Source organism: Salvelinus namaycush, chromosome 34 (genome assembly GCF_016432855.1).
Source record: "Salvelinus namaycush isolate Seneca chromosome 34, SaNama_1.0, whole genome shotgun sequence".
NCBI lineage: Eukaryota > Metazoa > Chordata > Actinopteri > Salmoniformes > Salmonidae > Salvelinus > Salvelinus namaycush.
The window spans coordinates 39,226,774-39,238,297 of NC_052340.1; the positions used below are offsets into that span (position 1 = coordinate 39,226,774).

General features: G+C 40.3%; 1 protein-coding gene across 1 annotated transcript; it reads left to right on the plus strand.

Moving 5' to 3' along the window:
* Positions 1-465: 465 nt before the first annotated feature.
* Positions 466-9,272, plus strand: LOC120028525 (extensin-like). Its single transcript, XM_038973719.1, has 3 exons — positions 466-497; positions 6,872-8,474; positions 9,207-9,272. Exons 1-3 carry the CDS (start codon positions 466-468, stop codon positions 9,270-9,272), a joined length of 1,701 nt encoding a protein of 566 aa, XP_038829647.1.
* Positions 9,273-11,524: the final 2,252 nt, after the last annotated feature.

Sequence of the window (11,524 nt, forward strand, 5' to 3'; positions counted from 1 at the left end):
ACAGCTCTCCCTCCAATCTGTGATCAGACAGTAGGCTAAGTGACAGATCTCCCTCCTGCAGTGATCAGACAGTAGGCTAAGTGACAGCTCTCCCTCCAATCTGTGATCAGACAGTAGTCTAAGTGACAGCTCTCCCTCCAATCTGTGATCAGACAGTAGGCTAAGTGACAGATCTCCCTCCTGCAGTGATCAGACAGTAGGCTAAGTGACAGCTCTCCCTCCAATCTGTGATCAGACAGTAGTCTAAGGGACAGCTCTCCCTCCAATCTGTGATCAGACAGTAGACTAGATCAGTGATCAGACAGTAGACACTCCGGCTCTCTCCTCTCACATTAGGTCCTATCTTTATAAAGTATATCCCTGTTAAAATGTCAGCCAGTTTACTGTCCCATGACCGACAGGTAGAACCAGACCCCTCTTTGTTGTCACATTTCCTCATCTCATATTTATTTTCCAGTCGAGGTAATGAGAGAGAAGAATGCGGCGGTGCAGTTGAGGTGATGATATCATCTTTGAAACATCAAAGACTAAACAAACACTAAAACACGTCTCATTTCCTCTTGAAAGACAATAAATCATTCCTTCATTAATTAGATAGTACATTTATTATCTCGTGAATTCCAACTGTTTTGATCCAGCATCAGGAGATCACAATTCATAAGTCCTGCTGTCTGTAGAAGGCTAACGGGATCCCAAGGGAGGGAGGCTGGGAGGGATTTCGGGGAGAAGTTGGCCCTTAGGTACAGATCTAGGATCTGCTTAGCCTCACACCAATAAACACAAGCTGGGCGGCCATGTTGGTGAGGGAAAGAATCCTGTTATTGTTGTGTGAGCCATGCTGGGAAGGGAAACAGAGACTCTTGATGCAGATACAGTAGGTAGGTTTTTATTTTGGGGGTTATCCACTTGGCAGAACAGTATTGAATGTGTTTGAACTTGATAAAAAAAAAAAGAAGCAAAATCCTAAATGTATAAAAAGAAATGCAGTCAGACTACCATGAACTTTGATTGATTTAGTATTTTGCTGCCTAGAGTAATTTAGATACATACTGTTGAATGGTATTTTGTGGAGTTGTGTTAGGGTGCATTGTCTCGTTATTCAGATGTCTTCTGTGACTGAAGCTGCTTTAAGGTGTAAATCAAATGTAAGGCATGAAACAGTTCTATTAGTAGTAGTTAGTAGTATAGTAGTATAGTAGTAGTTATAATAGTAGTCGTTTAGTAGTAGTAGTATAGTAGTAGCTATAGTAATAGTAGCACAGTGGTAGCATAGTAGTATAGTAGTAGTTATAGTAATAGTAGGTTAGCAGTAGTATAGTATCAGTTATAGTAATAGTAGTTTAGTAGTATTATAGTAATATAGTAGTAGTTATAGTAATAGTAATATAGTAGTATAGTAGTAGTTATATTAATAGTAGTATAGTAATATAGTAGTAGTTACAGTAATAGCAGTATAGTAATATAGCGGTAGTTATAGTAATAGTAGTATAGTAGTATAGTAGTAGTTATAGTATAGTATTAGTAGTATGTAGTATTATAGTAATGTATATAGAATATAGTACGTTATAGTAATAGTGGTATAGTAATATGTAGTAGTATAGTATATAGTACCAGTTAGTAGCATTATAGTAATAGTAGTTTAGTAGTAGTATAGTAATATAGTAGTAGCTATGTAATATTAGTATAGTGGGTGTAGTAGTAGTTATAGTACTAGTAGTTTGGTTGTAGTATAGTAGTTAGTAGTACAGTAGTGTTATAGCAATATTAGTTTTGTAGTAGTAGTATAGTAGTAATGTAGTAGTAGTTATAGTAATAGTAGTATAGTAGTATAGTAGCAGTTATAGTAATTGTAGTATAGTAGTAGTATGGTAGTAGTAGTGTAGTATTATAGTAATAATAGTATAGTAGCAGTTATAGTGATAGTAGTATAGTAGTATAGTGGCAATTATAGCAATAGTGGGTTAGCAGTAGTATAGTAGCAGTTATAGTAATATTATTTTAGTAGTAGTATAGTGTATAGTAGTAGTTATAGTAATAGTAGTATAGTAATATAGTATTATTTATGTAATAGTAGTTTAGTGGTAGTATCATAGTAGTAGTGTAGTAGTAGTCATAGTAATATTAGTATAGTAGTGTAGTAGTAGTTATAGTAGTATAGTAGTATAGTAGTAGTTATAGTAATAGTAGTACAGTAGTAGTATAGTAGTAGTTATAGTAATATTAGTATAGTAGTAGTTATAGTAATAGTAGTGTAGTAGTAGTTATAGTAGTATATTATTATAGTAGTAGTTATAGTAATAGTAGTACAGTAGTAGTATAGTAGTAGTTATAGTATATAGTATTAAGTAGTAGTTTATAGTAATAGTATTATAGTAGTAGTTATTAGTAGTATAGTATATAGTAGTAGTTATAGTAATAGTAGTACAGTAGTAGTATAGTAGTAGTTATAGTAGTATAGTATTATAGTAGTAGTTATAGTAATAGTAGTTTAGTAGTAGTTATAGTAGTATAGTATTATAGTAGTAGTTATAGTACTAGTAGTACAGTAGTAGTTATAGTAATAGTAGTATAGCAGTAGTTATAGTAATAGTAGTATAGTAGTAGTTATAGTAATAGTAGTATAGTATTATAGTAGTAGTTATAGTAATAGTAGTATAGTAGTAGTTATAGTAATAGTATTATAGCAGTAGTTATAGTAATAGTAGTATAGCAGTAGTTATAGTAATAGCAGTATAGTATTATAGTAGTAGTTATAGTAATAGTAGTATAGTAGTATAGTGGTAGTTATAGTAACAGTAGCATAGTAGTATAGTGGTAGTTATAGTAATAGTACTTTGGTTGTAGTATAGTAGTTAGTAGTACAGTGGTGTTATAGTAATAGTAGTTTAGTAGTATTATAGTAATATAGTAGTAGTTATAGTAATAGTAATATAGTATAGTAGTAGTTATATTAATAGTAGTATAGTATATAGTAGTAGTTTACAGTAATAGCAGTATAGTAATATGTGGTAGTTATAGTAATAGTAGTATAGTAGTATAGTAGTAGTTATAGTAATAGTAATATAGTAGTATAGTAGTAGTTATAGTAATGTAGTTAGTAATATGTAGCAGTTATAGTAATAGTGGTATAGTAATATAGTAGTAGTTATAGTAATATAGTACAGCAGTATAGTAGCAGTTATAGTAATAGTAGTTTAGTAGTAGTATAGTAATATAGTAGTAGCTATAGTAATATTAGTATAGTGGTGTAGTAGTAGTTATAGTACTAGTAGTTTGGTTGTAGTATAGTAGTTAGTAGTACAGTAGTGTTATAGCAATATTAGTTTTGTAGTAGTAGTATAGTAGTAATGTAGTAGTAGTTATAGTAATAGTAGTATAGTAGTATAGTGGTAGTTATAGTAACAGTAGCATAGTAGTATAGTGGTAGTTATAGTAATAGTACTTTGGTTGTAGTATAGTAGTTAGTAGTACAGTGGTGTTATAGTAATAGTAGTTTAGTAGTATTATAGTAATATAGTAGTAGTTATAGTAATAGTAATATAGTAGTATAGTAGTAGTTATATTAATAGTAGTATAGTAATATAGTAGTAGTTACAGTAATAGCAGTATAGTAATATAGTGGTAGTTATAGTAATAGTAGTATAGTAGTATAGTAGTAGTTATAGTAATAGTAATATAGTAGTATAGTAGTAGTTATAGTAATAGTAGTATAGTAATATAGTAGCAGTTATAGTAATAGTGGTATAGTAATATAGTAGTAGTTATAGTAATAGTAGTACAGCAGTATAGTAGCAGTTATAGTAATAGTAGTTTAGTAGTAGTATAGTAATATAGTAGTAGCTATAGTAATATTAGTATAGTGGTGTAGTAGTAGTTATAGTACTAGTAGTTTGGTTGTAGTATAGTAGTTAGTAGTACAGTAGTGTTATAGCAATATTAGTTTTGTAGTAGTAGTATAGTAGTAATGTAGTAGTAGTTATAGTAATAGTAGTATATAGTATAGTAGCAGTTATAGTAATTGTAGTATAGTAGTATATGGTAGTAGTAGTGTAGTATTATGTAATAATAGTATAGTAGCAGTTATAGTGATAGTAGTATAGTAGTATAGTGGCAATTATAGCAATAGTGGGTTAGCAGTAGTATAGTAGCAGTTATAGTAATATTATTTTAGTAGTAGTATAGTAGTATAGTAGTAGTTATAGTAATAGTAGTATAGTAATATAGTAGTATTTATGGTAATAGTAGTTTAGTGGTAGTATCATAGTAGTAGTGTAGTAGTAGTTATAGTAATATTAGTATAGTAGTGTAGTAGTAGTTATAGTAGTATAGTAGTATAGTAGTAGTTATAGTAATAGTAGTACAGTAGTAGTATAGTAGTAGTTATAGTAATATTAGTATAGTAGTAGTTATAGTAATAGTAGTGTAGTAGTAGTTATAGTAGTATAGTATTATAGTAGTAGTTATAGTAATAGTAGTACAGTAGTAGTATAGTAGTAGTTATAGTAGTATAGTATTATAGTAGTAGTTATAGTAATAGTATTATAGTAGTAGTTATAGTAGTATAGTATTATAGTAGTAGTTATAGTAATAGTAGTACAGTAGTAGTATAGTAGTAGTTATAGTAGTATAGTATTATAGTAGTAGTTATAGTAATAGTAGTTTAGTAGTAGTTATAGTAGTATAGTATTATAGTAGTAGTTATAGTACTAGTAGTACAGTAGTAGTTATAGTAATAGTAGTATAGCAGTAGTTATAGTAATAGTAGTATAGTAGTAGTTATAGTAATAGTAGTATAGTATTATAGTAGTAGTTATAGTAATAGTAGTATAGTAGTAGTTATAGTAATAGTATTATAGCAGTAGTTATAGTAATAGTAGTATAGCAGTAGTTATAGTAATAGCAGTATATATTATAGTAGTAGTTATAGTAATAGTAGTATAGTAGTATAGTGGTAGTTATAGTAACAGTAACATAGTAGTATAGTGGTAGTTATAGTAATAGTACTTTGGTTGTAGTATAGTAGTTAGTAGTACAGTGGTGTTATAGTAATAGTAGTTTAGTAGCAGTATAGTAGTTAGTAGTACAGTAGTGCTATAGTAATAGTAGTTTAGTAGTAGTATAGTATTAGTAGTATAGTAGTGGTTATAGTAATAGTAGTTTAGTAGTAGTATAGTATTAGTAGTATAGTAGTGGTTATAGTAATAGTAGTGTGGTAGTGGTTATAGTAATAACAGTATAGTAGCAGTGATAGAAATACTAGCACGGTAGTATAGTAGTAGTTATAGTAACAGTAGTATAGTAGTAGTTATAGTAATAGTAGTATAGTAGTAGTTACAGTAATAGTAGTATATTAATAGTTATAGCAACAGTAGTATAGTAGCAGCTATAGTAATGTTAGTATAGTAAAAGTTATAGTAATAGTAGTATAGTAGCATAGTAGTTGTTAAAGTAATAGTAGTATAGTAGGGAGTAGTATATTAGTATAGTGGTAGTTATAGCATAGCAGTATAGTAGTAGTTAGTAGTATAGCACTATAGTAGTAGTTATAGTATAGTAGTACAGTAGTAGTAGTTAGTGGTATAATAGTATAGTAGTAGTTATAGCATAGTAGTATAGTAGTAGTTAGTAGTATAGTAGTATAGTAGTAGTTATAGTATAGTAGTATAGTAGTAGTATAGTACTGGAATGTAAGGCATGAAACAGAAGTCCACTGTCACTGATATTGGCATAGCACCTCTTCTCTTTTTCTCCCTCCCTCCCTCCCTCCCTCCCTCCCTCCTCCCTCCCTCCCTCCCTCCCTCCCTCCCCCGTCCCGCTCCATCCCCATCCCCTCCCTGCCCCATCCCTCCCCCTCTCTCCTCCCGCTCCCGCTCCAGCCCCCTCCCCTTTCTGTCGCCTCTCTCTCTCTCTCTCTCCCCTCTCCCCCCTCTCTCTCTCTCCTCTCTCTCTTTCTCTAACTCTCTCTTTCTGCCTCCCTTTTTCCCTCCCTCTCTCTCTGCCCCCTCTCTCTATCCTTTCTTTCCCTCCCTCCCTCTCTCCCTCTCTTCCCTCCTCCCTCCCTCCCTCCCTCCCTCCCTCCTACCGAGCAAATCTAATTGTCTTCTCTCCAAAGAGGAACTGAAAAGGCTGAAAGGAAAACACATTATTGTGCAACACACACACATGCACCTGCGCACACACAAAAACAATTAAACATACTATTATAAATCTAACTAATGAGTAACTGTCTGACCCAATGTTCCATTGTCACTGTTCTGTGATCATGTTGGTGTGCAAAAATGTATTACCTCTCAGAAATTACATTTGTGACAGCACTTTCTGTGTGTGTGTGTGTGTGTGTGTGTGTGTGTGTGTGTGTGTGTGTGTGTGTGTGTGTGTTCTGTGTGTGTGTGTGTGTGTCGAGTTTGTGTGTGTGTGTGTGTGTGGTCTGTGTGTCTGTGTGTGTGTGTGTGTGTGTGTGTGTGTGTGTGTGGTGGTGCGTGTGTGTGTGTGTGTGTGTGTGCTTGTGTGTGTGTGTGTGTGTACGTGTGTGTCTGTGTGTGTGTGCATGTGTGTGTGTGCATGTGTGTGTGTGTGTGTCTGTGTTCTTGTGTGTGCGCGTGTGTGTCTGTGTCTGTGTCTGTGTGTGTGTGTGTGTGTGTGTGTGTGTGTGTGTGTGTTCTTGTGTGTTTGTGCGTGTGTGTGTCTGTGTTCTTGTGTGTGTGTGTGTGTGTGTCTGTGTTTCTTGTGTGTGTGTGTGTGTGTGTGTGTGTGTGTGTGTGTGTGTGTGTGTGTGTGTGTGTGTGTGTGTGTGTGTGTGTGTGTGTGTGTGTGTGTGTGTGTGTGTGTGCCTCTGACTCTTCACACTTCAGCATTTATTTTTTGTACAAAGTCTCACACACGCCCCCTACTGTCTCACACACGCCCCCTACTGGCTCACACACGCCCCCTACTGTCTCCACCACGCCCCTACTGGATCACACACGCCCCCTACTGTCCACACACGCCCCCTACTGGATCACCACGCCCCCTACTGTCTCACACACGCCCCTACGGCTCACACACGCCCCTACTGGATCACACCGCCCCCTACTGTCTCACACACGCCCCCTACTGGATCACACACGCCCCTACTGGCTCACACATGCCCTCTACTGGCTCACACACGCCCCCTATTGCTCACACACGCCCCCTACTGGCTCACACACGCCCCCTACTGGCTCACACACGCCCCTATTGCTCACACACGCCCCTACTGGCTCACACATGCCCTCTACTGGCTCACACACGCCCCCTACTGGCTCACACACGCCCCCTACTGGCTCACACACGCCCCCTACTGTCTCACACACGCCCCCTACTGGATCACACACGCCCCTACTGGCTCACACATGCCCTCTACTGGCTCACACACGCCCCCTATTGGCTCCACCACGCCCCCTACTGGCTCACACACGCCCCTACTGCTCACACACGCCCCTATTGGCTCACACACGCCCTCTACTGGCTCCACACCCCCCTATGTCACACACGCCCCCTACTGGCTCACACACGCCCCCTACTGGCTCACACACACCCCTACTGGCTCACACACGCCCCCTACTGGCTCACACACGCCCCCTACTGTCTCACACACGCCCCCTACTGGATCACACACGCCCCCTACTGGCTCACACATGCCCTCTACTGGCTCACACACGCCCCCTATTGGCTCACACACGCCCCCTACTGGCTCACACACGCCCCCTACTGGCTCACACACGCCCCCTATTGCTCACACACGCCCTCTACTGGCTCACACACGCCCCCTATTGGCTCACACACGCCCCTACCTGGCTCACACACGCCCCCTACTGGCTCACCACACCCCCTACTGGCTCACACACGCCCCTACTGGCTCACACACGCCCCCTACTGGCTCACACACGCCCCCAACTGGCTCACACACGCCCCCTACTGGTTCAACACACCGCCCCTACTGGCTCACACACGCCCCTACTGTCTCACACATGCCCCTACTGGCTTACACACGCACCCATACTGGCTCACACACGCCCCTACTGGCTCACACGCCCCCTACTGTCTCACACACGCCCCCTACTGTCTCACACACACCCCCTACTGTCTCACACACGCCCCCTACTGGCTCACACACGCCCCCTACTGTCTCACACACGCCCCCTACTGGATCACACACGCCCCCTACTGCTCACACATGCCCTCTACTGGCTCCCACACGCCCCCTATTGGCTCACACACGCCCCCTACTGGCTCACACACGCCCCCTACTGGCTCACACACGCCCCCTATTGGCTCACACACGCCCCTACTGGCTCAACACACGCCCCTACTGGCTCACCACCCCCTATGGCTCACACACGCCCCCTACTGGCTCACACACACCCCTACTGGCTCACACACGCCCCCTACTGGCTCACACACGCCCCCTACTGGCTCACACACGCCCCCAACTGGCTCACACACGCCCCCTACTGGTTCACACACGCCCCCTACTGGCTCACACACGCCCCCTACTGTCTCACACATGCCCCCTACTGGCTTACACACGCACCCATACTGGCTCACACACGCCCCCTACTGGCTCACACGCCCCCTACTGTCTCACACACGCCCCCTACTGTCTACACACACCCCCTACTGTCTCACACACCCCCCACTGGCTCACACACGCCCCCTACTGGCTCACACACTCCCCATACTGGCTCACACACGCCCCCTACTGTCTCACACACGCCCCCTACTGTCTCACACACGCCCCCTACTGTCTCACACACGCCCCCTACTGTCTCACACACGCCCCACTGTCTCACACACGCCCCCTACTGTCTCACACACACCCCCTACTGTCTCACACACGCCCCTACTGTCTCACACACGCCCCTACTGTCTCACACACTCCCCCTACTGTCTCACACACGCCCCCTACTGTCTCACACACGCCCCCTACTGTCTCACACACGCCCCCTACTGTCTCACACACACCCCCTACTGGCTCCAATAGATAATTAAGGAAAGGACTCCCATTCTACTTCAATGAGGGCGAAAAAAAGGCCATTTCCCCCCTATCAACATTCTTACAGTGGAGGAAATGTATCACTATAATAGAAAGCAATAAAGATGTATGTAAGCAGTGCTTATAGCACGAGGCCATTCACCCCATCAATGAATCACCTCTGATGATGTCATATTTATCCCGTTTCCTCCAGAGGGAGCGTGTGAGTGGAACCTGCTCGGACCAGCAGCACACCACAGGAGAGTCAGTGGCACCTTAATTAGTGGGGAGGACGGGCTCGTGGTAATGGCTGGACCGGAATGAGTGGAATGGAATAAAATACATTATTAACCTCTAACGAGTCTCCCTCCCGGATCCGGGATCCTGCTCATCAAAAAAGCTGACTAGCATAGCCTAGCCTAACGCGACAGGGATATCATATAATATAATTTCATGAAATCACAAGTCCAATACAGCAAATGAAAGATAAACATCTTGTGAATCCAGCCATCATTTCGATTTTTTAAATGTTTTACAGCGAAAACACAATATGTATTTATATTAGCTCACCACAATAGCCAAACACACAACGCCATGTTTCACCATGTTTCCACCGCATAGGTAGCTTTCACAAAACCCACAAATAGAGATAAAATTAATCACTAACCTCAAACAACTTCATCAGATGACAGTCTTATAACATCATGTTATACAATACATTTATGTTTTGTTCGAAAATGTGCATATTGAGGTATAAATCGTAGTTTTCATAGGCACCATGACAAATAGCACCAAAACAGCCAGAATAATTACAGAAAGCAACGTGAAATACATAAATACTCATCATAAAACATTTATGAAAAATACATGTTGTACAGCAAATGAAAGATACACTGGTTCTTAATGCAACCGCTGTGTTAGATTTTTAAAAATAACTTTAGTACAACATACAGCATGCAGTATTGTGAGACAGCGCCCTACAATTCTCCGCCTTGTTGGAGCCAACATAAAACACAAAAATACGAAATAACATCATAAATATTCTCTTACTTTTGTTGATCTTCCATCAGAATGTTGTGCAAGGAGTCCTAGTTCCAGAATAAATCGTTGTTTGGTTTTAGAATGTCCATTTCTTCTGTCGAATTAGCAACTTTGGCTAGCATTGTGGTGCGAACATGCCCATCAACTCTTGGCGAATGGAACGAAAAATTCCAAAAGTCCCAATAAACGTTGAATAAACTGGTCAAACTCGGTTGAAAAATCCTACTTTATGATGTTTTTCTCATATGTATCCAATAAAATCAGAGCCGGAGCATTTCGTCGTGTATACCGAACGCTTTTCAGAAGACAATGTTAGGTTCCCTTGTGCGCAGCTGACTACTGACAAAAGAGCGGACCTGTCACTCCAAAAGCTCTCATTCGGCCTCACATCAAGCTAGACACCCCATTCAACCTTCTACTGCCTGTTGACATCTAGTGGAAGGCGTATGAAGTGCATACAGATCCATAAATATAAGCCAGTTGAATAGGCAGGCCCTGACACAGAGCCTCATTTTCAGAATTTTCACTTCCTGTATGGAAGTTTGCTGCCAAATGAGTTCTGTTTTACTCACAGATATAATTCAAACAGTTTTAGAAACTTCAGAGTGTTTTCTATCCAATAGTAATAATAATATGCATATTGTATGATCTAGAACAGAGTACGAGGCAGTTTAATTTGGGCACAATTTTTTCCCAAAGTGAAAACAGCGCCCCCTATTCTTAAGAAGTTTTAAACAAATGGTTTCCATGTGCGTTTGATGCCGTTCCATTTGCTCCGTTCCAGACATTATTATGATCCGTTCTCCTCCCGGCAAGCCTCCACTGCAGTATACATAACCTCACTGATCACTTCACCATGGGTGAATCTCAATGTTTTTGAAGTTGCCTCCCTCTCCTTGTCACTGATCTAGAAGAGCTGGGACAGGTGGAAGCACACCCACCAGTCAGCTGCTAGGCTTCCACTCATCCCACTCTCATCCATCCTGTCTTTTCAGATCAATGCAGGATCAACCCAAGGAAACAAGGAGACAAGGAAAATAATCCATTATTGAGATGCACCCTGTGGTAATGCATACAGAACCTGGGTCAAAAAAAACTGCATTGCACCGGGATGTGGGGAAGTGACATAATTCCCTGAGCGCCCAACCAATAGGCGACCATATGTGAGGAGTCAAACACAGGTCACCGCGCTGAGGTCAGCCAATCAGCAGACGGCTCAGGGACGGTAACCATGATGACCAAATCTGCGTATGAGCAGCAGACGTGTGCTTCATATGCGCTCATATGTATATGTGGCTGTACTGTAGTAGGGTAGTGTAGGACTCTACTATACTGTGAGTGAGTTAGATGTGTATATGTGGCTGTGCTGTAGTAGGGTACTGTAGGACTCTACTATACTGTGAGTGAGTTAGATGTGTATATGTGGCTGTACTGTAGTAGGGTACTGTAGGACTCTACTATACTGTGAGTGAGTTAGATGTGTATACGTGG

Bases quoted from the DNA above. Each gene is read 5' to 3' on its own strand.
- LOC120028525 (XM_038973719.1), top strand. From the start codon at position 466: ATGAGAGAGAAGAATGCGGCGGTGCAGTTGAG. The intron at 498-6,871 runs GTGATGATATCA...TTTTGTACAAAG, and splicing joins AATGCGGCGGTGCAGTTGAG to TCTCACACACGCCCCCTACT. The intron at 8,475-9,206 runs GTTCACACACGC...CGTTTCCTCCAG, and splicing joins CTCACACACGCCCCCTACTG to AGGGAGCGTGTGAGTGGAAC.